This window comes from Podarcis muralis, chromosome 14 (assembly GCF_964188315.1).
Source record: "Podarcis muralis chromosome 14, rPodMur119.hap1.1, whole genome shotgun sequence".
NCBI lineage: Eukaryota > Metazoa > Chordata > Lepidosauria > Squamata > Lacertidae > Podarcis > Podarcis muralis.
The window spans coordinates 36,900,136-36,927,683 of record NC_135668.1 but is presented as its reverse complement, the minus strand read 5'-3'; the positions used below and the strand labels follow the sequence as shown (position 1 = coordinate 36,927,683).

Here is a 27,548-nt window from a genome sequence, read left to right as displayed (position 1 = left end):
GAGGTAACGTGACTTTGGGCTTTCCAGTCGTGGCACATTCTAACACGACGAGCTCTGCAGCAGGGCAAAGAATATATCTGGTTTTGGGATGCTACTTCCATACAACGCCACCCTCTCTGGTAAGAGTACAGAGGAGAAACTCATGTGCGTCGAGAGAAGAAAGGGTGCGCGTTTCAGCTGCAATGCTTTATGGGTGATGTAGTCTTAGCCCTTGTATCCAATACCAAAACAGCCGGCTTTCGACATTCTTTTGCGGGGGGGGGGGCTCCCTTTGGCTTAATCCTGTGCCCTCTGTGCCTGCTGGGTAATGTAGTCCTTCCGTCTTTCCTGCGCTGCTACAGCTGGGATTAATTTTTGCACATTTCCAACTTGGAAAGCGGCCAGCGTCGCGAGAAATAATGTTGGGTGTTGCCTGGCTGGAAAGTTGAGAGGTTCTCACGGTGATTACTCCGTTTCCCGGAGTGGCTGCAACGTACGGACTACAATTCCCAGATCCAAAGGGGCGAGGAAGGGTTGCCCGTTCCAGGGGGCTTGCCGAGATCTCCCAAGGCACGAGCGCCCGGCGCGGTAAAAGGAAGGCGAGGTAAAGCGGGAGGGATGGAGACGCAGGTGGGCTGAGCAGGTGGAGGGATGCAGGTAGGAGAGAGGCGGGAGGAGCGTCTAGAGACCGTCTGCTCGCCGTCAGTCCGATGAAGCCGCTTACGTGTCTCTAAGAAAGAGGAAATGCAGCGCCGGGAGTTGCGCGGGGGCAAACGAGGATACAGATTTGCCTACAATTTGCAAGTGGCTATTTATCCCTATAGATGCAAATTTAGAAATAATTGCTGTAATTTAAACCAGGAATAAAACGCATCTCTCCATAGTGGGGGGAGACTGGCCAGGTCAGCTGCCTGCCTGCTGTCTGGGGATGGGCAAATTCAAGCCCTCTCGACTCTGCTCTTGCTTCTGATAGGGTTTGGTGATTTTTTTTTTAACCTTTCAGCTACAATGGGACCAGGCAGCCCTTCAGCAGAGGGCTGTCCTTTGTAAAGTAGGGGAGACACACACACACACAATCAATCAATCAATCAATCAATCACATCACTATCTGAACGCTCTGGCATGGCCATGAAGATGTAATGCACTTACATGCACTTTATAATTTTACATCTTTTTTAATCCCCCTCGTTATGGGGAAAGGAAAGGCGTTAAGCAGTGTACTGAAGCAGCCAGGGTTGCTGGATGAGTATTTTGGAATGATCCTCTGAGGTGGCCAATTCTCATGCAACAGTGAACCCGTGTCCAATCTTATCAACCACCCCTTGTGGTACAGTATCAGCCTTCCTTATGGCCATTTAGCAAGTTTCGCAGCTGAGTGTAGATTTGAACCTGGATTTTTTACTGTGTAAAAACTGCTCCCTGCACTCTACCATCTTCCAGATGCAGCTGAGCACCTGGCCTTAAAGCATTTTTCCTGAAGGAGGTTGCTCTCAAGGTTCTCCCACTGCAGCCTCAGCCTGCAAAGGATCACTGCTTGGAATGACAGATGTGTAGGATTTTGGAGCAGATGGGACCCAGGGGCCAGCGCTTTTTGCTCTTCCCCTTCTTGATGCTCATCCTTCTGCCTGGATATTTAGCATTGCTGGACACTGATGGAGGCTGGTGAGTAGGTACACAGTCAAAAAATGGATCAGTGAGATCCATATATAATCCCTTCATGCATGAACTCACATTTTGAAAGGTTCCCTTCCTCCTGTATCACATTTTTGCCTCAATATCAACCAATGCCCTGTTTGTTTGTTTGTTTGTTTGTTTAATTCGTTCATTGTTGCACAGTCTCCTTTCCCCGCTTTAGGGCCGTGTCTTTATTTGTTGCACTTTAATTGTGATCACTTTAGCATGACCTTGTTGTTACTGTGTTAATAGCCTTGAGAACTCTGAAAGCAGGACCTGTAGAATGTGGAAACAAACGAATGAGCTGGAGCTGGTTTTCAAGTGCTCAAGTCTGATTCATTCAGGGGGAGTCAGAGAGAGGGGAAGTGAGAATAGGGGTGTCAGAGAATAGGGGGTGTCAGAGGGGTATGGGGAGTGTCAGGAAGAGAGAGAGAGAATGCTGTCTCCACCCTTTGTTGGTTTGGCCTTGCCCCCACCCCAGCATAAAGAGACCAGGACCCTGCATTCATCATCTGAGACCCTTCTTCATGTGCCTCCTCCACAAGAGGTCTGGCAACACGAGAACTGGCCTTTTCTGCAGTGGCTCCCCGTTTGTGGAATGCTTTCCCCAGGAAGGCTCGCCTGACGCCTTCATTATACATCTTTAGACGGCAGGTGAAAATGTTCCTCTTCAACCAGGCCTTTGGCTGTTTAACACTCTGTGTCCTTTTAAATATGTTTGTGGGAGGGAAGGTTTTTGTTTCATTTTGTTTCTGTTCTTAGTTTTTATTATGTACTCTGGGGGGGGGGGTTCTGTATTTTTATGCTGTGAACCATCCTGAGATCTTTGGATGAAGGGTGGCATACACAATTTTTTAAATTAAAAAACCCTAATAATAATATGCTGCCCCCAGAAAGATTACCCTTGAGAGAATGAGGCCTGCAAGCCTGCAAGTATAGCTCAGCTGGTTAGAGCATGGTGCTGATAATGCCAAGGTTGCAGGTTCAATCCCCATAAGGGACAGCTGCATAGTCTTGCATTGCAGGGGGTTGGACTAGATGATCCTCAGGGTCCCTTCCAGCTCCAGGATTCAATGAGGCCCTCAGCTGTAAAAAAGCTCCTCACCCCTGCTATAAATGGATATGAAAAATATCCTGTATTTTAAGGACTGCCTTTCTCCACCCCTTCTCCCCTCAGGTTGACAAGCAGCCACTCTGCGTTAATGGAAGAAGACAGCTGTACCATTGAGAGGAGGGATGCCACACTAACCTACTCCCAGTTCATTGAACAGTAAGTGGCAGGGGCGTTTTTTCTGCTTACCTGTTTTGGTCATCATCAGGGGGCTGGGGGGGTCCACAGTCTTGGGAAGGGAGGGAGGGAGAGGTCTGTGAGATCATCATCTTCATTATACCTGCACCTTCCTTCAAAAGAGCCTGGGCAGCAAACATATTGATAGTAAAGGTAAAGGTACCCCTGCCCGTACGGGCCAGTCGTGACCGACTCCGGGGTTGTGTGCTCATCTCGCTCTAGAGGCCGGGAGCCAGCGCCGTCCGAAGACACTTCCGGGTCACGTGGCCAGCGTGACGAAACTGCACTGGTGAGCCAGCACCAGCGCAGCACACAGAAACACAGTTTACCTTCCCGCTATAAAGCGGTCCCTATTTATCTACTTGCACTTAAGAGTGCTTTCAAACTGCTAGGTGGGCAGGAGCTGGGACCGAACGCCGGGAGCTCACCCCGCCGCGGGGATTCGAACCGCCGACCATACGATCGGCAAGTCCTAGGCACTGAGGTTTTACCCACAGTGCCACCCACGTCCCCTTATCGATAGTAATACAGATAATTAAGAAAAGAAAAGAAACAGTACAAAACAACCTTCTAAAAGAAGTTTATAACTCCTAAAACCAATCACCTATTCTTAGACTAATAATTTCAAGGTTGCCAGGGCAAAAACCTTTAAATGCCTGGCTATTGCCAGGCTTGGAGGGTTTCCATCCTTTTCCACATATACACAAGGTTATCACGGGTGACCTTTTTGCTGTTTATGAGCAGCACAGTGCTTTGCGTGCCTACTCTGAAGTAAGACCCACTGAGTTAGCCACATGATACCCTGCTCTATTCCTTGGGCAGCATCTGAGGTGCCACAGATTCCCTGTTCCTATTATAAATTTAGTGTTGAATCTTAGGGAACTTCCAGAATGATGTGTTGGCTGAGCATTCGTCCTGATTTGTTTGCCAAGAGATTAGAGGATGTTGGCTATTTAATTAGCATTCATTCTGATCTGTTTGGGGATAAGTCAGATAAGCAAGTGTTATCCCATACTTTCCAGTACATTTCCTCATCACTTTGCTTATCTCAAAAAGACTGAACTTCCTCAGGTCTGTTCCACAAGACCTCCCAATCAGCTATATCTGCTCAACATGAATTTGCATGTACTTGATTGAATTCCAGCCAGGAATAATGGCAGGCGTGTCTTTGTTGTCTTTATGGTGCCTCTTCAAAATCTTCCTTTTTCTCCTTGAAAGTGGAGGTTCTCATCCCCGTCTGCATCTGTACATAGGAAGCTACCTTATGTCTAGTCAGTTTCCTTGGTCCATCTAGCTCCATATTGCCTACACTGGCTGGCAGTGGCTCTGCTGGGTTTCAAGCAGGGGGCATTTCTAGCCCTCCCTGGAGATGCCATTGGGATTGACCCTGTGACTTCTTGCATGCAAGGCCTTCCCATTTGACATGAAAATATTTTAATACAGTGGTACCTCGGGTTACATATGCTTCAGGTTACAGACGCCACTAACCCAGAAACAGTATCTTGGGTTAAGAACTTTGCTTCAGGATAAGAACAGAAATCGTGCTCCGGCGGCGCAGCAGCAGCAGGAGGCCCCATTAGCTAAAGTGGTTCTTCAGGTTGAGAACAGTTTCAGGTTAAGTACGGACCTCCGGAACAAATTAAGTACTTAACCCAAGGTACCACTGTATATGTAATTGCTTTTTTAAATGTAAGATTGTTGGAACTGTGTTTTTATTGTTAAATCGCTTTGAGATGTTTTATAGGCAGCGATGCATAAATGAAACTAAATCAAGAGCTGCCTGTTATATACAACAGTGGCGGACATTGGTGTCTCAAATTTCACTGTGAAGTGCCAAAATCTGGCAAGCCACGCCCCCTCTTGCCTTCTGTTGGATGTCATAGTTGCGGCGCCCCCTGCAGCACCCCAGAAGCTCTGCACCCAGTGAGATCGCACTGGCCACTTTCCCCTAGATCTGGCTTTGCATACAACAACTGTACCTGTCTTATTTGCTTCTTAGGTATGCCTTCTCTCGGCCAGTTATACTCCAAGGAATAACAGACAACTCGGTGAGTGTCACCACAACTGCACATTCGGGTTAAACATTAGAAAGAAGACTTGGTGCTGGCCCAATTTCATAAGCTGGATCTCCAAGGTCTCAGGTCTGTGTCTCTCCCAGTCCTGCACCCGGAGATCCCCAGAGATCGAACCTAAGACTTTCTGCATGCAAAGCAAACCGATGCTCTGCTACTGAGCTGTGGCCCTTTCCTTTAGGAACACAGGAAGTTGCCTTATTATGCCAAAGTAGATCATCGGTCCAGCTAGCTCAGCACTGTCAATGCTGTCAGCAGCTGTCCAAGTTTTCACAGCGGAGTTTTCCCCCAGTGGTATCTGGAGATGCAGGGTTTGAATCTGGGATCTTTCGAGATTCCTTCCAACTCTGATTCTACTCTTATCTCCTTCTGTTACCTGCAGGAGTTCCAGGCCCAATGTACCAAGGACAAGCTGCTGACCAGGTTTGGGGACCGCCCTGTCCGACTTAGCACCGCCAACACCTATTCTTACCGCAAAGGTGAGGGCAGGGTGGCCAAGATGCTTTCTGGAAGGAACCAGAGTGGGCTGGGCTTGAGCCTGCAGAAGGCCAGTTGCTCCACTGTGAATGGAAAATGGTCAGTAGTTCATAGGTGGGGAACCTGTGGCTCTCTGGATGTTGTTGGACTGCCAAGTCCCATCATCCCCAGCCAGCAGGGCCAGTGTTTAGAGGTGAGAGTCTCCTCCATCTCTGGTCTCCTGCCAAGTAGGACAGCTCTTTGAGGGAGATGCATGCCCATTGGCTGCATTCAGCATCACTAACTTCCTTTTTGCAGTTGACCTGCCCTTCCAGGAGTATGTGGATCAGTTGCTGGAGCCGCAGGACCGGACCTCTTTGGGGAGTGGTGAGTAGGGCTTCCTGCAGCACTAGAACTCGGGGCTATCCGATGATGCTGAACGCTGGAAGATTCGGGACAGATGAAAAGAAGGACTTGCTCATGCAGTGCCTAGTGAAACTAGGGAACTTGTCCCCATAGGAGGCAATGAGGGCCAGCAACTTGGATGGCTTTAAAAGAGGACTGGGCAAATTCCCAATGGCTACTAGCCATGGTAGCTCAGCTCTGCCTCCACTTCTGGAGGCAGTAATGCTTCTGAATACCAGTTGCTGGAAATTTCAGGAGGGGAGAGGGCTCTGGGGCGTTCAAATAGGCAACAGGTTGGCCACTGTGAGACGCCGATGCTGAACTAGACAGGCCATTGGTCTGATCCAGCAGGCTCTTCTTATGGTCTTCGGTACTGTTTTGTTCTTGGAGGCTAAGGGGAGAATATAGGGACAGCTCAGATGTCACAGAAGAGTTGGAGCAGCCTCCTTGCTCTGCCTTAGCCTCCTTCAGCTAATACTGCCCCTCCATGAATCTTAGCTGCCCTGTCTGTCTGCTGTCTTTAGTTTTTCCTGATGCTGCACAAACCTCTTTTGCACCCAATCCAGCCACCTTGCCCATGCCCTGACTTTTCCCTTGCCAACCACAGGATTAATAGATGCAATCCTACTCTAGAATTGCTTCCCCTGCCTCAAGAGCTGAGCTTGGCCTCCATCCTGCCATGCAGTCCCTGGTGGGTCGTATTCAGGGGCCGATTCCTTGCTTCCCCCCTCTCCTCCCTGCACAACTGGCAGTGCCACATTTTTGCTGTCGAGACAGCAAGGCTCCACTTGCTGCTGGCGCAACAGGAAGGCTAAGGTTCTCTTCTCAGCCCAGCTCTTTGTTCAAGTGACTGAACATGTCCCCCCGTCATGAAAATCCAACAGTCTGCTTTTGGAACGGGACACTAAATTGATTACAGGATGCTTTTTCTGTTATGCAAAGGTCTACGGTTGTGCTTTCTGTCCTCCTTGCAGAAACACTCTACTTCTTTGGGGACAACAACTTCACGGAGTGGGGCCCTCTCTTCCAGAAGTACACCCCGCCACCCTTCCGGATCCCAGGCACCACTGGAGCCTACAGTTTTGGGATTGCAGGTCAGTCACTGGGGCATCAAAGGGATGGAAAGGCAACCGGCACTTGGGAATTGTTATCCAATGTGTGTTTTGAAGGGGTCTGATCCTCCCCCCGAGCCTACTCATGTAGATATTTTGCCCCAATTGCTCTGTTTATTTTTATTTGATTTATACGCCACTTTTCTTCCAAGGAGGTCAAGGTGGCATACATCTTTCTCCTCCCTCTCCATTTTATCCTCACAACAACCCTGTGAGGTAGGCTAGGCCGAGAGGCAGTGCCTGGCCCAAGCTCACCGGGTTTCATGGCTGAGTGGGGATTTGAACCCTGGCCTCCCGGCTCCTAGTCCAACACTCTAACCACTACACCACACTGCCTCTCAGGCTCTATTGGGGTTTTCATTTCTGTGAATTTCAGCTGGTTTCAAGGCAGACCCCAGGCCTTGACCCTCAATTTATTTCTTTAGTGGTCTTCCATAGGGATATGGAAACTCAGGCCTCGGGGCCAAATGTGGCCCTCCAACACTCTCTGTCTGGCCCTTGGGACTCTTTCCAGGTCATTCCCCCTCCCTCCAGGCCTTTCCTCCCACCGACGCTACTTTGCACTCTCCCTGAATTTTTTTGCCTGGCTGTGGAATGTGTCCTTGAAGGCTTCTTGCTTTTCTTTTAATGGTCATGGGATTCTGGGCATAGCCTTTCTGAGGGAAAAGTGCCAGTGAATCGGTTATCTTGCCACCTGGGCAGAGAGACGGCTGCAGGATTGCTCAAGGCCATAGTGGTGGAGCAAAACTCAGCAGCTGCAGCTGTGTAGCCCTAACAGTGGGTACACTCTCCAGTGCTGGAAAGTGCTTGGCTAAAGGAGAAATCTACCCTCCTATCTCGAAACCGCATGGTGTGAAGAAGAAAACAAGAACAAAACATCCAGGTCTGGTAATGGGAGCAGAGAGAACCTAAAGCAGCAGCAAGATTATTCCCGTGGCATTTGCTGCCATCAGCCTTCCTCTGAGACAAGGGAATGGTCTGAACACCTGGATCCTACTCAGCCCAGGTTGGAGGCAAGTCCTTGAGTTTCGTAGCGGAAGAAAAGCAAGATAGGTAGTTCCTTCATTTACAGTGTACAGTGTTCTCCACGCCCACTCCCATTTTGTCGTCACAACTCCAGGAGGCAGATCTTTTAATGTTGTGTTTTAATTGCTGTAAGCCGACCTGGGACTGTAGGGAGATGGGCAAGTAATGAATTAACTAATAATAACAGTAAATGGACTGAAAGCCAGTGACTGGCCCAAGGTCAGTCGGCAAGCTTCATGGTGGAGCATGGATTTGAACCCATGTCTCCAGGGCCCTAATGCAACACTCCAATCGCTGCACCACACTGTCAATCAGAAATATAGTCTATAAGCAGCCCAGCCATTTGGTACTGTGAGTCAGCCTGGATAACTCAGTTGGTTAGAGCATGGTGCTGATAATGCCAAGGTTGCAAGTTTGATCCCTGTAAGGGACAGGTGCATATTCCTGCATTACGGGGAGTTGGACTAGATCAGAGCTTTCCAAACTGTGTGTCATGACATGTTAGCGCAGGCGTAGGCAAACTGGCGGCCATCCACATGTTTGGGACTACAGTCCCCATCATCCCTGACTACTGGTCCTGTTAGCTAGGGATGATGGGAATTGTAGTCCCAAACATCTGGAGGGCTGGTGTTTGCCCATGCCTGTGTTAAGTGTGTCAGCTGCAGTGTGTAGCACGAGCACTCCCTGCGCTCCTTCCAGGACTGGGAAGGGGTTAGCTTAACCTCTGGTTTGCTAGTACAAGTGTCTAAAAAGTGTGTCGCCAACATGAAAAGTTTGGAAAGCTCTGGACTAGATGATCCACAGGGTCCCTTCCAAGTCTACAATTCTATGATCTATGTCTTGATGGTAAAAGCTAAAGGGACCCCTGACCATTAGGTCCAGTCGTGGCAGACTCTGGGGTTGTGGCGCTCATCTCGCTTTATTGGCCGAGGGAGCCGGCGTACAGCTTCCGGGTCATGTGGCCAGCATGACTAAGCCGCTTCTTGCAAGCCAGAGCAGCGCATGGAAACGTCGTTTACCTTCCCGCCGGAGCGGTACACATTTATCTACTTGCACTTTGACGTGCTTTCGAACTGCTAGGTTGGCAGGAGCAGGGACCGAACAACGGGAGTTCACCCCGTCACAGGGGATTCGAACTGCTGACCTTCTGATTGGCAAGTCCTAGGCTCTGTGGTTTAACCCACAGCGCCACCGCGTTCCTGTCTTGATGGTAATGCTCCTTGAAAAGAAAGGCTAATTTCCCCCCTTTTCTTTCTTCTCTGGTCGTTTGCAGGCCCCGGCTCGGGAGTCCCGTTCCATTGGCACGGCCCAGGTTACTCAGAGGTGATCTTCGGCAGGAAAGTAAGTGCTTCGGCTGGAGCAATGAGAGGAGCTGTGATCGCCCACCTTTGCATGCAGGTGGTCAGCCTGCACCTGCTAGGTGGTCTTGTTTGAGACATCAGCCATGGGTGGGGTGGGGGGCTCAACTGGACTGGATGCTCAGCATCTGGGGGGCCACAGGTTCCCCATCCCTTTTACTGTTCCTGCCAGCTAAGCCCTTCTCTCTGTCTCCGTAGCGCTGGTTTCTGTATCCTCCAGAGAAAATGCCAGAGTTCCATCCCAACAGAACAACACTGTCTTGGTTGTTGGATACATATCCCTTTCTGCCATCGTGGGAGAAGCCTCTCGAGTGCACCATCCACCCCGGAGAGGTGAGTCACAGCTGTGGCCCCATTTCCAAAGTTCTGGCACTTGCCTACATTACTGTAGGGCCAAGTCAAACTGTTGGTCCATCTTGCTCAGTGTTGCCTGCATTGACTCGCCATGTTTCTCCAGAATTTCAGGCAGAAATCCTGGCTGGTGCATATCTACACAAATTGCTGCACTCTAGGGTGGCGCTGTGGGTTAAACCACAGGGCCTAGGACTTGCCGATCAGAAGGTTGGCGGTTCGAATCCCCACGAGGGGGTGAGCTCCCATTGCTTGGTCCCTGCTCCTGCCAACCTAGCAGTTCAAAGGCACCCCAAAAAGTGCAAGTAGATCAATAGGTACTGCTCCGGCGGGAAGGTAAACGGCGTTTCCGTGCGCTGCTCTGGTTCACCAGAAGCTGTACCCCGGCTCCCTTGGCCAATAAAGCGAGATGAGCACCGCAACCCCAGAGTCTGTCACGACTGGACCTAATGGTCAGGGGTCCCTTTACCTTTACCTAGCCTGCCACAAGCTTGTATGGCATCTTTGGTCAGGTGTCTTGGGCCCACTGCTGTCACCTGCTCTGAAATTGGCTCTGCAGCCTCAGAAGGTGGACCTGGATTGTTCTTTAGATCTGCTTCCTGTCAGACTGCTTGCTTAGCTTCCACTTTTGCTTCCTTTAAGTCTCCAGTGTTCTTTCATTGCAAGGAAGCTAAACGTGATAGCACAACCCCCTGAAACCTCTCACAGCAGGGGTGTGTAACAATAGGGACTTTAGCAAGGCACGGTGTTGCCAGACCCCTTTAGTCCTCGCTTTGTTCTCTCCCTCTCCTCTACCTTCCCTACAGGTCCTGTACTTCCCAGACCGATGGTGGCATGCTACCTTGAATCTGGACACCAGCGTTTTCATCTCCACGTTCCTGGGTTAGCAGATCTGCATGGTGGCTCCTCCTTGGCCTTCTTGCCACCACTCCTGTGATGGTGTACGAAGAAGCAGGATTTGTCGACAACATTTGGGGAATCCAGGGCTAGGGATGGTGGGGCCACCCCAGTCTCTCATTGGATCATAGCACAGAATTAAGGAGAAGGCAGGTGGTGGTCTGCTAGTGGACTTCCCAATGTTTTGGACTACAACTCCCATGATCCCTGCCCACTGACAATGCTGGCTAGGGCTGATGGGAGTCGTGATCACCTCCAGATGTTTGGACAATGTCACCTACCCCTCCTCTGAAAGATGACTTGCTGTAGCCTTTTCTAATCTGGAACCTACTAGACCACAACTTCCATTAGCCTTGACCACTGGTTCTGTAGGCTGGGTCTGATGTGGGAGGTTGTAGTCCAACATAATCTGGGTAGCCATGGGTTTCCCCATTCCTGGGTAAAAAATGGACAAGATGATGATGAATCAGAAATTTCCAGTGACCACCCTTTGTAATAGGCAGGTCCTCTAATTATAGCCTTACATTCCAGGAAGGAAGTGTGACTTCCGAATGACTTAAGAGCTGAAAATTTGAGAGCTCTTGGATGAAGTTAAATAGGCTGTTTGCATGTAGTCACCTGTGATAAACAACAGTAGGGTGCTCTTTACAGCTGGATGCCCATTTATTTTTTAAATAAGCCCTATTCCTATCCGGTTTAGCTGGTGCAAAAAATTAAGCTGATGTTGGTTCTCTTTCTTTCCCACCAGCTGGGTCTCTGCTAAGAAAAGCTTCACTGGTGAATCAGCATATCATGCTGATGTTAGATAGGGGAGTAGGGCTCACCCACAAATGCAAGGTTTGGGGAAACTCGAGTTTTTACAAATCTTCTTTGTACCACAAAAATATGACCTATTCCAAGCTTTCCCCATTGATTCCTCTCATCTTCGCTTCCTGCCATGAAGCCCCAGTTCCATTTTTTGTTTGTCATTCATCGTCTCTGGCAGGGAACCTCTGGCCCTCCAGTTGTCCATGGGCCTCCCATCTGCATGGCTGATGGTCTGGGATGATGAGAGAGCTCCAACTCAGCAATACCCAGAGGGCCACAGGTTTCACACCTCTGTCCAAGGCAATCAGGGATCACATCAAATGCACTTGCAGAGGTGTAACTCAGGGATGAGGGTCCCGTGCCCTCCAGCTGCTATTGAAACTCCCCCAGCTCCATCAGTTCCAGCCAACATGGTAAGTGGTCAAAGATGATGAAAGTTCTAGCCAAATGACAGCTGGAGGGCCATGCATTCCCCAAGCTGCAATTTAGTGCTTTGTGGACAGATGCTACCTAAATGGTTTCTCCAGCCACATGAGACTTTCCAGAAACACGTTTGCCTCTAAAGTTCACTAGTTTGTGATAAAGGCAGACTCAGCCCTGCTTCCGATGCCAAATTGGATTTGCAGGTTTAGGTCACTCACATGCCTTCATAGGAACATGGGAAGCTGCTGTCAGGCTGTGTGCCCAGCCAGCCCAGGATTGTTGAGTGATTGGCAGCAACTCTCCATCAGTCAGATAAGAGCCTTTCCCATCAGCCCTTTTAACTGAAGGTGGCTGCAATGGAGTTCCTACACGGCTTCTCAGCTTGAGCATGGTGCTCATCAAGTGACAAACTGCAGGACCAAAAGGGCCTCCGCCGTTCCAGCAGGGCAGTTTACACCAGGGGTTGTGAACCTGTGGCTAGCCAGCTGCCGTTGGGAGTCCAACTCCTAGCAGGCCCAGCCAACATAGCCGATGGTGAGGGATGATGGGAGATGGAGCCCAACAAAATCTAGAGGGCCACAAGTTCCTCAGATGTGGTTTACCCCTCTTCAAATTAAATTAGATCTAATAACACCATTTTGCTTCTCAATGTTTTTTCTAAAAAAGAAAAAGGGTTTTGTTTTGCAAAGTTCTTGGAACAAAGGCAGCAAGTGGAACAAGTGCCCCCATTTTACAGAGAACAGCTGGGCTACATGTGTGCGCTTGTATGGGGAAAATCTCAGCAATAGAGTTTGAGAGCCTTCACTGCCGGCATTTGCTGGATGATCCTTGTTGTTCACGTTGACCTCCTAGGAATAACTGTGGAGGGATGGGCAGGGAGTGGATGGGACCAATTTCCAAAGAAGTGCTTTTGAAAGTTGAGTCTGGGGTCACGCTGAACTGTTTTTTCCTTGCAAGCCATGCTAAACAAATGCATTTGTTTCTTGAAAGCAGTCAACTTCGCTTTTGGATTTAAAATATGTTTCAAAAACCTGAACTGTTTGTAAAGTGGTCTTCATGTAGTTTTATTTTGGGGGGTGGGGTGGGGTGAGGATATAAATGGGAAAATACATTAAAAACAAGGGCAGTGCTCAGTTTTTAAAGAGAGGCTGCACTGCTAAGGTTTGTGTGGGCGTTTTAAAGGAATGCTTTCTTCTTAATTCTGATCTCCAAGTATATAGTAAACAGGTTGTGATTGTTGGGAGGTAAGGCTTTCTAGACAGGGAGTTCTTTTAATAATGCAGAATTGCATGCTTTTCTTTTGCTGCTTTTTTTACAGCAGGGATGGGGAACCTGTGACCCCTTTGGATGTTGCTAGACTTCAGCAGCTCCAGCCTGCACACCCAATGGTCAGAGATAATGGGAGCGCTTGCCCAACAAAACCAGGAGCGCTTTACAGAAGGGGTGAAAAAGATAGAGAGATAGGGAGGGCTAGTAGATGATGCTCAAGCAAGGCCTACAAGAAATTCCACCCCACCCTCCATTTCCATTTGCTTCCTAGAGTGTAAGAGCAAACTCATTTCCCCCCACTGAAGCACAGTCAAAACAGCAGCACCCAGACCAGAGGTAGCAGCAGGTTTGGGGGAGCCCCGTGGATTGCAGAAGTACAATTGTATCCCCCTCAAAAAAGCAAAATGGCATTGGGCACAGGATGCAGACTGCTGAAGAGGAAAATGGGAAATGTAATGGAGGCCCTGAAAGGCAGTGTGACCGACTGGCACCCGTAACAAGAGCCTGTCACGCACTGCAGCAGTTTGTCTCAAGTCCCATTCATAATGTTAGTGGGGAAATGTGGGGTGTACATTAAAAGCTGGGAGATACCTACCACACTAACAGCTAGCCAGGAGATCCACCTCTAACTCTTGCCTCTGTACCACCTTAAACGGAAACTGCCCTCGCCCACAAAACAACCACCCTCCTCAAAATTTCATGCTCAGATATTTATTTACCAGTGTAACCAAAATTGGAGAGATTGCATGTTAATCCCTGCCCCCTTTTAAAGGACCAAAACTCCCCACAATAATATTAATTATGCTTCAAAATATCACTTTGTTATTAGGGAGGAGTTTAAAATAAAAAACAAGAAGGAGGAACTTTCAGTGGTTTAATGGGAAAACAACTACCTGGAACAGAACCGGGGGGCTCAGCTTCCCACACAAGCAGGTGCTTCCCCCAACCAAACCCAAATTCCAGTCGTCTGTATAATAATTATTAGATCTCTGTGCCCACCTCCACCACCCAGCCCAAAATATGTGGCTATTTATTTACAGAGTAAAGAGGCCAAACAATAAAAATAAACCCAACTATCCTGGGCAGGCAGGAAAATGGAATGAGGTGGGAAGGGGGGGAACCTAAAACTTTGTACATGGAGAGAAAGGAGTGGGAAGAAAGCTCAAAGCCAAGCTGGGGGGGGGGTTGGGGGGAACCGGGAGGGGGGTAGTCCAGCCCCTTCAGCTTGTGGCTTGCCGCAAAGGCCGAGCCCAACAACTGCAGCATAGTCACAGTGGGAAGGGGTGTGTGTCTGTGTGTGGAGGGAAATGTGTCCATCTGCCTGGAGGGCTGTGGGGTGCAGTTTGCGGGGCCGACGTGGTATCCTTCATATGCCACTGTGGGGTGTCTGCCCCTCACACAACGCATTTCGTGGCCCTCAGGGAAAGTGCTGCTGCGGGCCTCCCTCCTCGCCTCTCTTCTTGAAACAGGGCTGGCCTTCCCCGCCACCTCAGAGCCAGGCCTGAGGCTCCCGGCTTTGCCCGTGTTGGAAAGCGGCCTGGGAGCAAGCCGACGCCAAGGCCCACCCCAGGGAGGTGACGGACGGGCCCCGAGCTGGCACAGGATGAGGCGGCCCGGCCAGCCGGAGCAGGAAGAGGAGGGAAAGCGAGACAGACAGTGAGTAAGGCATGGCGCTGGCCCAGCGAGCTCAGAGAGCCAGTCTCTAGCAGTCCGGTGGCCTTGGCTGCCGCAGCTGGGGGACGCCACAAGAAGGCTGCAAGCACAGCCTCTCCCCTGCGGTGGTCAGTAATCTTCTACCCAGCCGTTTTCCGATATGAACGCGTCTATCACCTCTTTCATGGCAAGGTTGGGGATCAGCTGGTCCTGGGTCAGGGGGCTGCGGGTCACGGGGTCAAAGTGGCCGACGCGCTGGAAAGAACCCAGAAGAGAGTCAGGTGGCTGGCCAGGAAGCCTCTCACGTCTCCCACAACAAAAATGCTCCCCCCAGCCCCAAAATGGTCAGATTCAGGGCACCCTCTGCCCCCAAAATCTGTTGCATAAGGCAGCGTTCCCATCCTACCTGGATTGAAATCAAAGACATTTTTTTAAATCCCTAAAATGGTTTAAGGGGGTAAACTAATGTTTCATCAGGGTAAGCCTGCTGAAATGAGTAAACCTAAGTTCTGTTTGTTTATTTCAACATGTTGACCCTGAGCACTGGACACCAACCCTATTTTTTTAGGCCTTTGATGACCTTTCAAAAACTATGTCCTCTCTTTCATCTTTGAAAGGACTGGAGGTGCAATTCTCAGAGGGAGGTGAGAACTATCTGAGGGCAGAGACCCCTGCTGCATCTGGATCCCTGCGCTGTGGATAACAGAACGATCCCATCAAACCTGGTGCAAAGTTGTGGCAGAAGTGCCTGTGTTCTTTAGAGGCCTCCTGGAAGGGTTCCTGGACAGAGCTGTAACTCATCCAGAGATACTGCAGGCATTCTCTAGGGACAGGCACTTGGGGCTCCTGCCTTTGCTTACCCAAGTGAAATATTTCTCATACCGCCTTATTATCCAACACCCATGTATGTGGAGCTCCTTGACACAAGGAGTGGGGGTGAAGAGACACACCCTGGTCCAATCAGGATCCCCTCATGTGGGGGAACTTGACACATGTACATCTACATGCATGTACACCCCTTTGCAGCCAGCTGAATGCAGAGATAGAGTGGCCCCTCCCCTCTTGCACATCCTTTCAAAATATGTGTGTGTGATATCCGAGCCCCTTCTACCAATTTGTGGTATAGCTGGGGTCTTCTGTTGATTGAATGCAAGGTTAACAGCTAATATAAAAACCATGCAGCTGTCCCCCGTTTCTCTCTTCTGCAGAAATTATTCTGGTGGCCTTTTCGTTTTGTCTTACATTAGAACTCTCTTGTATTTGCTCTGCTCTTGCCAGTGGGGTTGGTGGGGCACTGAGGCTCACCCTACCAAACCAGTCCCCTTGTCCAGCTCCCCTCCTGGCTTCTGAAATTCTCACAGGCCCCACCTTCTCAGCTCTAAGGTAGGCATGGCGGAAACCTTTGTCCCTCCGGATGTTGCTGAGCTACAACTCCCATCAGCACCTAGCAAGCATGGCCAATGCCCAATGATATGGGAGTTGTAGTTCTGCAACAGCTGGAGGGCCAAAAGTTTCCCTTTTGTGTTCTTTGGGCAAGAAACTCAACTTTTCCTTCCAAATTCAAGCTGTGGGGCTTAGGAAGCTGTTGTTGCATTTGTTCTATATTAGGAAGTCAATGCACCTCCCCTTCTGAACCCTGTCACTACCATCACCTGCGCAACCATCGTGCCAAAAAGCCTGAATTACCTGGAGGTGCTCTTCAATGTCTTTCCTGTCATACGTGATCCCGCTGGGCGTGATACAGGGTTCTCGCATCAGTTCAAAGCTGATCTTCCCACACAGGTAATCCGGGATGTCACGCTTCTGGCTCAAACGAGAAAACCAGAGTTAAACCTAGACAGATTTCAAGTAGGGAGGGGAAACCTCTGGCCCTCCAGCTGTTGGGATGCCCAACTTCCATTAGCTCCAGTCAGCATGATCAATAGTCAAGGCTGATGCGAGCTGTAGTTCAGCAACATCTGGAGGGGCCACAGGTTCCCCATCTCCTCTTATAGGGTATGTGATGGGTATTGGATGGAACAGCGAGATGGGGAGTGGAGAAGCCTGGCTTCCAATTCCTGTTCAGCTACAGATGACTTTGGGCCAGTCATTCTCTCAAACCTTTTGACTGTTTAAAAAGGGACCTCCAATAACATAGCAGCTTTAAAAATTATTTTAGCATAAGAATTTCATATAATAGTGTGGTTAGCAGGCACACACTCTTATTTCTCTCATACGAGGGAATGCCTCTTGAAAGAGAATGGTCCCTGCGACATGCGGGCACATCATCTAAAGTCAAGCACGCTCTTTTCCAACAGTCAAATTAAATCAACTATCTGTTGTTTGGTTCAGACAAGTGTGCAATGTTTAATATGACTGAATTCGCAGTGAAGGCAGCTCACCTTAGGCAAGGTCATGGGGCCGCTCTCGAGAGTTAAGATCCTGTTTTCTATGAACGTTCTATTTATTGTATAGGTCCAGTTTTTTAGGTATAATTCTTATTTATTTTATGTATGTATATTTTATGTTTGTGTTTGGCTATATCCTGTATTTGGCTGCCTTAACAATAAATTTGATCTTAACAGCCTGAAATAAGTATGTTGATGATAATATTCTGTCCTTCTACCAAGAAGGCACCCAGGGTGACAAACTCATCCTATATATATGCATTCTAAAAACAAATTCTAAAATCAGTTAAAAACATTTTCTCATGGGTCAGTGCATCTGGATGTTAACCAGAAGGCTGGTGATTTGAGCCCACCCAGGGAGAGCTGTGGGCAGGATTCCTGCATTGCAGGGGGTTGGACTAGATGACCCTCAGGGTCCCAACTCTATTATTCTATGATCTAAAGGTTGGCAGAAACAGTGTCCTTCAACCATCAAATCCCTGGGCAAACCAAAATGTTTTCAAATTTCTCCTGGAAGTTAATAATGATGGAGACAGAGGGCATTCCACAACCGGGGGAGTCAGCACTGAAAAGGCCCTGTCACAAGTCAGAGCCACACCAACAAAGCTTCACTTGCTGATCTGAGAGGGCTGATGTGCCGATTTACCCAGGTTGGGCCAACCAAAACTCACACTACTAATCAACTTCAATTAGGTAAAGGTAAAGGTACCCCTGCCCATACGGGCCAGTCTTGACAGACTCTAGGGTTGTGCGCCCATCTCACTCAAGAGGCCGGGGGCCAGCGCTGTCCGGAGACACTTCCGGGTCACGTGGCCAGCGTGACAAGCTGCATCTGGCAAGCCAGCACAGCACACGGAATGCCGTTTACCTTCCCGCTAGTAAGCGGTCCCTATTTATCTACTTGCACCCGGGGGTGCTTTCGAACTGCTAGGTTGGCAGGCGCTGGGACCGAACGACGGGAGCGCACCCCACCGCGGGGATTCGAACCGCCGACCTTTTGATCGGCAAGTCCTAGGCGCTGAGGCTTTAACCCACAGCGCCACCCGCGTCCCTAATCAACTTCAATTAGGGGGCTCCAATGAACTTGGATGGATTTGAACTTTGAATGAAACATGAACCAAATTAGTTCATTTTGTAAAGGGACAAAAGTTAACTGGAATTTGTTCCTTTTTTTGGACATGTCGAACTTGTCCCTTTTAAAAATGAACTTCCCAAGCTGCCTTGGAACCCCCATGGACACTGCCTTGGGTTCCATAATAGAAGAATGGTGGAATATAAAAGCTGAGAAAATATGTAAATGGAGCCAGGGAGCATGGCCCTCTGCTTGAGCTTGCCCTCACCTTCCGCTTCTCATCCACCTGGGAGAACAGCTCATCCATGTCTGCTAGGTACTTTTCCTAAAAGAGAAACAGATCCCTTAGCAGGAAGGAGCAGAGGCTCAACGCAGAAAGCAGGTGAGGGAATTAAGCCAGCCTTGCAGTTAGCTATAGATGGGGCAAACGGTCATATCTGGATGATGAACGCAGACCAACAAGAGGGACAATTGCACCTCTTTATAAAACAGCAGTTCAGGTCAAGTTTATGAATGGTCCATAGATCTCCAAATTTACACACAAACGGAAAAAGAAACTAAACAACACATTTTTCCATTGTTAAAAATTTGAACAAGATTAGTACAGAAACTGAAACCTCTTAGCACTTCTGTAAAAACAGGGGTGGGAGAAACCTGCAGCCTTCCGGATGTCAGATTCCAACTCCCATCAGCCCCAACCAGCAAGGCCAGCACTCAGAGATGACGGAGTCTGACAACATCAGGAGGCCCACAGGTTCTTCCACTCCTGCTGCAAAAGTTGCTTACAAAGCGTTTTAATTTGGGATGCAAACACTGCAGCCAGCTCAGTTATGCCAGCCTGTGTATACATCCCTGAACAGAACAGGAAGTCCATGTGCCGCTCTAGACACCTTCCTTGGGAGCAAACAAGAGACAGGTATGTCCGGTTCTTCCGTATCAGTGCAAATTGCGCAACAGTAACCTGTTCCGTACAGTTCCGAACTCGTGTTCCTAAATTGCGCGTAGAATGCTGTCATACCTTTCTCCTGAGCATATCCTGGGCTTTTCAACAGCTCCCCATACAATCCTCCTAAGTTCCCTCTGACCTTTCGGCTGTGGGGGACATCTCGGGGCCAGGGGGCTGGACAGCAACCCAGTCCTAGGACAGGGATTTACCTGGATCTGTTGGGTTGCATCCAAGATTAGGCTTACTCAGAGCAAACCCACTGAAATTGAGGTTTTTAAACAGCAGTGGGGTGGCCATCTGTCAGGGATGTGGCTCCTGCATTGTAGGGGGTTGGATAGCTCAGTTGGTAGAGAATGAGACTCCCGAGTGGTGGGTTCAAGCCCTGCATTGGGCAAAGGATTCCTGCATTGCAGGGGGTTGGACTAGATGACCCTCGTGGTCCCTTCCAGCACTACAGTTCTAGGATTCTATCATGAACATTGAATAGCCACTTCAATAGGTCTACTTGGAGCAAACGTTTAGCAAGAGACACTCCACTGGCATTTCTGGGACACTGGCAGTGTAGAAAACTGCCAAAGGGTCCCACTTCCCTTGCTCCTCCCTCTGAGGTTGAGGTGAGAGCAGGGCTGAACCCTGGCAGATCCCACCCAGTTAATGGGGGCGAGGGACAGATGTCTCACCCCCTCACATCTGCTGACACCAAGCAGTGACAACCCAAACAAAAACGTCAACCGAGGGCCCTTAAAATAGATACGCTGAGCCCGGGCAAAGACTGACAAGGGTCCTCACGTGTTTGGCTTCGATGTTGGCCAGCTGCACACGGCTACGACTTTCCTCCACGTTCTCCTCTTCCTGCGCCCGTCGACATTCATCCAACTCCCTAAAAGAGAAGTGGGGATTGGGCAACTTCACGGAGCTTGCAAGGCTATCTTTTTTTTTTTTAAAAAAAAAATTATTTCAAAGCCAAAAAAAGTTACAAACATCAAATTCAAAATCCATATTCATTTTCTAACAGCCTATTACATAGATTACCTAAATTAAAATATATCTAATTGCTCTAGGCTTCCCTTTGCTATATGTAAATACAACGCAATTAGCAAATTATATTATAAATGATATTATAGGTTCCCATATACCCCCACTCCCCGTCACCCATGTGTGATCTCAATATTTTACTTCTTCCATCTTGTTGTGTTGTTATAATTTAATAATTATTCAATTGATTCTATTATTATTTTTTTGCTTAGCCCTGCACGTTTTAGACATTCTCTATTAATATTTCAATTCCGGAACCATATTTTTTCATGTATTCCTTCACTCCATCCCACTCTCTAATTATTCTTTGATTTGTGTGGCCTCTAATAATTGCCATCAATTTTGCTATTTCTACAAACTCACAGAGATTGCTTTGCCATTCTAATAGTGATGGGATTTTCTCCACCTTGAGCTTGGCAAGGCTATCAAGGGCTACCAGCCATGATGGCTATACCCTGCCTCCACCACTGGAGGCAGTAATCCTTCTGAACAGGAGGGGGCAGGTCTCTTGTGCTTGGGTCCGGCTTGCCAGTTCCCACAGGAATCTGGTTGGCCACTGTGAGAACAGGATGTCAGACCACTGGCCTGATCTAGAGTACCCGTCTTATGTCACTTATCAAGAAACATGGCGATCGGGAGAGGGAGGTCAGAAGCCACCGCAAGTTGTAGAAAGGCACCGTCGCTTGGGGTCACAGCACACACAAAGGTTTCAGCTCCAGTCCATGACACTCAGTGGCTGATGGGAAAGAACCTCGTCTCCCTGAGAAGCCAGATAGCTGCTTTCAGTGGGAGGAGACAACTCCTACGACTTCCGAGGCAGCTTTTAAAATTCCAAGTCCTTTTCATGTTGTTGTGAAAGACCTGCTTTACTTTGGTTTCACTCTGTGCCATGTTAGTCTGTTCTAGATTTCCAGTTTTTACTTCTACTTGTAAACCACCATCAGAGGACTCTAGTGACGGGCACAGAAATGCAGTTAGTAAGCTGCGTGGGGAAGAGGCACTCAGGCCCACGGATGAATATGGCCCCTCAGACCTCTCAGTCAGGCCCTCCCTCAGGACTCTCTTCAGGTCACAGGTGGGGAACCTCTGGCCCACCAGATGCTTCTGGACTACAGCTTCCACCAGTCTTGGTTACTGGCCATGCTGGCGGGGGCTGATGGGAGTTGTAGCCCCACAACATCTGGAGGGCTGAGGATCCCCACCCCGCCCTTGCTCATTCCATCTCCCCAGGCCACTCCTTCACTGATGTGCTCTGCAAGGTCCTCAAGTGCCTGGAATGGGGCTTTGGATTGTGACGGTGCATCTTGCTTCCCTGGATGGAGAGCTGGGTGTCCTGGTGGATGTGTAAAAACCTCTGGCTTCTGGGTGGTTGTAGCGCAACCTGCTGTACAAAGGCTATGCACTGCATCCATTGCTCTGCCCACCTCTGGCATTGGGCCTCTGAATGCTGCCCAACAAAGGAGTGTGGCTGAAAAAGCTTCTCTGCCACTGTAGTATATAAACCAAGCTATGCACCCAACACACACCAAGTCCCCTTTGTTCTTCAAGAGTTCCTCCACCCATATCTGCCATCACTCCCTCTCTTTTACCTCTCTTTCTCTGCCATGATGAGCTTGGTGAGATAGGAGTGCAACTCGTTTTCCTGGTTGATCCGCTTCTCCTCAATGTTGTTCCAGCGCTTCTTCTTCGCAATCCGCAAAGCGCTTGGGATGTCGTCCCCAAAGTTCAGTCGTTGCTCTTTGGCCAAGTTGTAGGCTGGAGTAGAGGGGAATATATATCAAGGAGGAAATAAAGATCTTGCAATGCAGTGTGTTCTCTATGAGCCTGTACCAAAGGCTCCAGCTGGGGCAAAACTAGGCTGTGTTGATGGGGACAGACCATTGCTGGCATGGCACTCTAGTGCACTAAAGTCTGCACTGACTGCCCATACACATGAACAAACCTGAATGACTTTCAAGTTGATACCTCGCTCTTTTTTTTTTTCCTCAGCCCTGTGGATAGCTCAGTAGGTACAAGAGGAGACTCTTAATCCCGGGGTTGTGGGTTTGAGCCTCGCATTGGGCAAAAGATTCCTGCATTGCAGGGGGTGGACTAGATGACTCTCATGGTCCCTCCCAACTCTACAATTCTAAGGAGAAAAGAAACCTCCACTTCTACTTTTAGTCAAACCAACCAAGGCTTTGGTTGATTGACGTCCTATGCCCTTTTGAAATGTGATGGGGGGGTTGTTACAGGGTTGTTTTTGTTTTGATTATGTATTTCGTGGTTTTATATTCTGATTTTATCCTGTGAACCACTCTGAGACTTGCGGGTATAGGGCGGTATATAAATTTAATTGATGGTGGTGGTGGTGGTGGTGCCTGAACTGAAGCTTGTTTAAGCTGTGGTTTCGGAACAAGCCAGACTGGAAGCATGGCTTGGTCCTGGCTCATTCTACGAAAACAATATGAACAAACCACAGTTTCTGACTGTGTACAAGTTAGTTGCCTAAAGGCTAGACCCCACAATTGCTCTCAAGTCAAAGACATGTGGCTGTTCTAGACTCCCTGGCTAAAACTGCTATCCAAAGACAAAGCTGTCCTTGCCGGATTGTTAAGCGATACAGAATTCATGTCGACTTGGGCAGATGCCTGGTTCAAACCCTGGCAAAGGCTGGGAGAAATCCCTGCCTAAAATCCTGGAAACTGGCTGCCAGTCAGTGTAGAAAGTAGTGAGCTAGATTGACCAATGGTCTGGCTCAGTGCAAGGCAGCTATGGTTGATTCTGTTTCACTGATTGGTCAACTTGTGACCACCTTGCGCTGAAAGGCGGTACCTAGAAAGACACACCCGTACCGACTCGCCTGGAAACGAGAGCCAGCTTACCTCTCTGAAGGTTAGCAATGGCCTCATCGTAGTTCTCCATCTCCATCTGGCACTGCCCCAGGAAGAAGTGCGCCTTCACGGACTGGCTGTCCAACTCCAGGGCATGCTTACAGTCAGCCAGGGCCTTGTCGTGCTGCTGCATCTTAAGGAAGCATAAGGCGCGGTTGGTGTAATAGACTGCCACTAAGGGATTCCGGTTCTAAAAGGAAAGAAAGAGAATATAAGCATGAGGGGCCAGATGGGAGACTAAAACAGCCCTCAAGGGATCTATGAGAGAAGGTGAGGCCCCAGATTCAATCCCTCCAATCGCCAGGTAGGACTGGGAGAGACCCTCATATAAAATCACAGGAGAGCCATTGCCAGTCAGGGTGGCTTAGATGGGCCATTGCTCGAACTTGGTATAAGGCAGATTCCTGGGTTTCGGGTTAATACAGCCTTTTCTTCATGAGGACTAGAAACTTACTTTATTTGTTAGTAGACATGTCATAGCCCAGAAGCAGAGCACATGCTATACATGCAGAAAGTTCTGGGTTCAAATCCCAGCATCTTCAGGCAGGGGGGGAAATCTCCAGGGAAATCCTAAAGGAGCTACTGCCAGTCAGTGTGGACACTACCAGGCTAAATGGACAAACAGGGCAGCTTCATATCCTTGGAAGAAATCATTTTCAAGCGGGTCTCTACTTCTTAAATTATTATTATTATTATTATTATTGTTGTTGTTGTTGTTGTTTATTACCCACTCTTCACCCTAAGGTCCCAGGGCAGGTTACAGCATTAAAACACAACATTAAAAACAATTGAAAACACCTTACAATTTCAAAAATAAGGAAAGTCCTAAAAATAAACACCTCAAGTGTCAAAAGCCAGTGCTAAGAGGTGTGTCTTCACAGCATTCACTGGGAGCTGTATATTGAAGGTGCCACACGCACCTCTAGGGGAGTAGTGCAACCCCTTCCAGGGCAGCCCACCTCTCAGAAGTGAGAACGCAGGGCACATGACACCTCTGTCTTTTCAGGATCCAGCTTCAGTTTATGGGCCCACATCCAGCCCATCACTGCCTCCAAGCACTGGCCTAGCACCTCAACTCCCTCTGCTGATTCAGATGGAACTGAGAGATAGCGTTGGGTGACATCTGCATATCGGTGGCACTCCCCTCCAAATCCCTGGATGACAGTCCGCAGAGGCTTCACATAGATGTTAAATAGCATGGGGGACAAGACGGAAGCCTGCAGGACACCACAGGACAACTCCAATGGCGCTGAACAGCAGCTTCCCATGACCACCTCTTGGAAACAGCCCTAGATGAGTGGAACCACTGAAGTATGCGGCAAGGCTACAACCGCTACAGAATGAGAGGCAAGTTCCATCTTACTGATCTCTCAACTTGGACCAGGGAGTGGTTGAAGTACAGTGGTACCTCGGGTTAAGTACTTAATTCGTTCTGGAGGTACGTACTTAACCTGAAACTGTTTTTAACCTGAAGCACCACTTTAGCTAATGGGGCCTCCCACTGCTGCTGTGCGATTTCTGTTCTCATCCTGAAGCAAAGTTCTTAACCCCAGGTACTATTTCTGGGTTAGCGGAGTCTGTAACCTGAAGTGTATGTAACCTGAGGTACCACTGTACAGTCAGATTTTGCGTTTGCCCCACCCTGCAAATAGTAGCGTTTTATTTTTTTGTTTTGTTTCGTTTTGCATGGGCAGAGTGCATTTCCTACAATCCATTTAGAATCAGAGAAAGGGCTGCCAAGTCTAAGCCATGGCTTTCAAAAAGGCTTAAACCCCAGTATATCTTCAAAGAATCACAGAACTGTAGAGGTGGAAGGGATCACAAGCGTCATCTAATCCAACCCCCTGCAATCTTTTGCCCTACATGGGGCTGGAACCCATGACCTTGAGATTAAAAACCTCATGCTCTACTGACTGAGCTACCCATCTTGTCTGTGAGGTTATATCATTTGAGCAGCTGATTATCATTATTTCTCCAGGCAGGCGACTACCATTAGGGGGGGGGGGGGAGTAGCGTGCAGCAGCTTAATCTGAAAGGTGTTTCACAGGACTCAAAACAGTGAAGAGAACTGGTGCAGATCTCAGGGCAACCCCTGGAGACAGAGTGATTGCAACCAGAGAATCATGTATTCTGAGTCCCAATAGAAATAATGTGCAGCCACAGAAGTGCCACTAAGTGCTAATTGTTAAATGTGCACCTGTGGTGTTATCAGCCTTGCTGCATGGATAGCGGCACATGTAGTGAAATCTGGCTGAAGACAACCTAAGAACTCATTTTCAATTCCTCAAACAAGGAAGGTGGGACCTTTATTCAGAACTGTCCAAAGTAGGAAGGGTTTGAGGCTTACAGAGAAGGGTGGCTGGCAAAAGGTCACCAAGTGAGTTTGCAGTGGGTTGGCAGGGGGTTGGACTCAATGGCCCTTGTGGTCTATTCCAACTCTTCTATGATTCTAAGTCTGGAGGTTCAAACAGGATGCTGCTTTATACTGAGTCAGACCATTGGTCCATCTAGCTCAGTACTGTCTCCACTGACTGGCAGCAGCTCTCCAGGATTTCAGGCAGGGTTCTCTGCAAACCCAACCTGAGGATTGAAACTGGGGCCTTCTGCATGCAAGCAAATGCTGAGCCCTTTCTTACTTTGCTTGCTTCATCCCTGTCGCCTCCCAAATCAATGCCAAAGGCAGCATGCTCTCTGTCCATGCTCAGAAATGCTGCCTTTCCTCACTGCATTACTGGAGATAAAAGTAAAGGTAAAGGTACCCCTGCCCATACGGGCCAGTCTTGACAGACTCTAGGGTTGTGCGCCCATCTCACTCTATAGGCCGGGGGCCAGCGCTGTCCGCAGACACTTCCGGGTCACGTGGCCAGCGTGACAAGCTGCATCTGGCGAGCCAGAGCCGCACACGGAAACACCGTTTACCTTCCCGCTAGTAAGCGGTCCCTATTTATCTACTTGCACCCGGGGGTGCTTTCAAACTGCTAGGTTGGCAGGCGCTGGGACCGAACAACGGGAGCGCACCCCGCCACGGGGATTCGAACCGCTGACCTTTCGATCAGCAAGCCCTAGGCGCTGAGGCTTTTACCCACAGAGCCACCCGCGTCCACTGGAGATAAAACTGAGCATTAAAACAAGGTTTTTTGGCAGGGGGAAGAGAAGGGTGAGCTTTGGCACAAACAGAGCCCTGGTCACACACCCAGGTTTGCTTCTTAATGTCCGCTGTTCTCCCTACCTTGCCCCTGTCAAATCAAGGGCCAGAATCATAATCTGCCCATGCTCAGAGAAAAGTGCCCTTGCCACTTCCCCCCGCGTTGCCCCTTCAAATTATTTTTAGAGTAAGCCTATCCAGGCTCCGACTGGATTGGCACCTCCCAGTTTATCCAGGCTCTGACTGAACTCTGGCATTGGCACCTCCCAGTCTATCTCCTCTCCTCACCCCCATCTGTCTCAAGAGGGCAAGCACTCTGCTGGTGCTCAGAGGGCCATTTTGTTTGGTCACACCTCCCTTCATATCTCAGAGGAAAAGGCTCAGCGATCCAAAGGACACTTACCTCCTACACCACGATTGAATCATCTGAGTGCCCTCCTACCCTGCAGTCTGACGCCAGGCTCTACATAGCATGCACTTTGCCCATGTTCAGAGGGCTCTTTTCTTACTCCCCTTCAGCTATTCTTGGGGTAAACCCAAAACACTGGGGAGCAGCTGGGAGACTCACACTGAGTCTTGGTCACCCTGCAGCTTGCTTCCTATGCCACCATAACTGAGAGCAGGCCCTCTGCACATGCCCAGAGAGGCATTCTCCCCACTTCTCATATATTCTCCCAGGATAAGGCTCACGGGCCTGAGCCGCCTCCTCCTACTCCCGCTCCGCCCCTCCGCCCAGCCTCTAAACAACAACACTCAGCACTCGGTCCATGCTCAGAGGTACACACTCCCTTTCTCCACGACCCGCCCCCCTCCGACTCAGAATAATGTCCGGGGCCTGAGCTCAAACGAAGCCCCCTCTCGCCCCCTCGAAAGCGAGACCAAGCCTCTCAAGTGAGCGCACTCTGCCCATGCTCAGAGGCCACCCGGGCCTTCTCGCCGTCTTCCTCCGCCCGCCCTCCCCCCCAAAACAGAGGCCCGACTCACGATGGCCCGCCCGTAGCAAGCGGCGGCCTCCGGGTACTTTCGGCTGACGAAGAGCCGGTTGCCCTGCTCTTTGTACTCCTGGGCGCTGCGGCTCTTCTCCGGGCTGCCGCCCCCGAGGCCGCCGCCGACCAGCCCCACACCGGGCCCGCCGCCCGTCAGCCCCGCGCCGCCGCCTCCGCCGCCGCCCTCCTTCTCCTTCTCCTTTTCCTTCTCCTCCTTCCCCTTCATGCCGCCCAGGCAGAAGCAGCCGCAGCAGCCGCCGCCGCTGCCGGCCCGCCCGGAGGAGCCCGGCGGGCACCGATCGCCCCGGCCTCGCCGCACCGCCACAGCCCGGCC

General features: G+C 49.6%; 2 protein-coding genes across 3 annotated transcripts; one reads left to right on the top strand and one right to left on the bottom strand.

Annotated features, from left to right (window-relative positions):
• Window positions 1-303: 303 nt before the first annotated feature.
• JMJD8 (jumonji domain containing 8) lies at window positions 304-12,884 on the top strand. Of its 2 annotated transcripts, none has more exons than XM_028706618.2 (10): window positions 304-583; window positions 1,420-1,641; window positions 2,831-2,923; window positions 4,941-4,989; window positions 5,396-5,492; window positions 5,788-5,856; window positions 6,849-6,968; window positions 9,286-9,353; window positions 9,569-9,703; window positions 10,528-12,884. In XM_028706618.2, the coding sequence occupies exons 2-10, from the start codon at window positions 1,526-1,528 to the stop codon at window positions 10,606-10,608; spliced, it is 828 nt and encodes a 275-aa protein (XP_028562451.1). In that variant the 5' UTR covers window positions 304-583; window positions 1,420-1,525; the 3' UTR covers window positions 10,609-12,884. The 2 variants fall into 2 exon arrangements, with proteins under 2 accessions (XP_028562451.1, XP_028562452.1); XM_028706619.2 differs by having other exon boundaries at window positions 304-609.
• A 1,093-nt stretch (window positions 12,885-13,977) lies between these two features.
• STUB1 (STIP1 homology and U-box containing protein 1) lies at window positions 13,978-27,440 on the bottom strand. The gene is made up of 7 exons (XM_028706617.2): window positions 27,213-27,440; window positions 23,075-23,273; window positions 21,800-21,965; window positions 19,965-20,055; window positions 18,498-18,554; window positions 16,457-16,573; window positions 13,978-15,025 (listed from the first exon to the last, which is right to left on the bottom strand). Exons 1-7 carry the CDS (start codon window positions 27,438-27,440, stop codon window positions 14,900-14,902), a joined length of 984 nt encoding a protein of 327 aa, XP_028562450.2. The 3' UTR covers window positions 13,978-14,899.
• Window positions 27,441-27,548: the final 108 nt, after the last annotated feature.

Excerpts from the sequence above, each read along its gene's own strand:
- JMJD8 (XM_028706618.2), top strand. The coding sequence starts at position 1,526 with ATGTGTAGGATTTTGGAGCAGATGGGACCCAGGGGCCAGCGCTTTTTG. Across the intron at positions 1,642-2,830 it reads CTGGACACTGATGGAGGCTG|GTTGACAAGCAGCCACTCTG; the intron begins GTGAGTAGGTAC and ends TTCTCCCCTCAG. Across the intron at positions 5,493-5,787 it reads CACCTATTCTTACCGCAAAG|TTGACCTGCCCTTCCAGGAG; the intron begins GTGAGGGCAGGG and ends TCCTTTTTGCAG.
- STUB1 (XM_028706617.2), bottom strand. The coding sequence starts at position 27,440 with ATGAAGGGGAAGGAGGAGAAGGAAAAGGAGAAGGAGAAGGAGGGCGGC. Across the intron at positions 20,056-21,799 it reads ATCATGGCAGAGAAAGAGAG|GGAGTTGGATGAATGTCGAC; the intron begins GTAAAAGAGAGG and ends CTTCTCTTTTAG. Across the intron at positions 15,026-16,456 it reads ACATTGAAGAGCACCTCCAG|CGCGTCGGCCACTTTGACCC; the intron begins GTAATTCAGGCT and ends GGTTCTTTCCAG.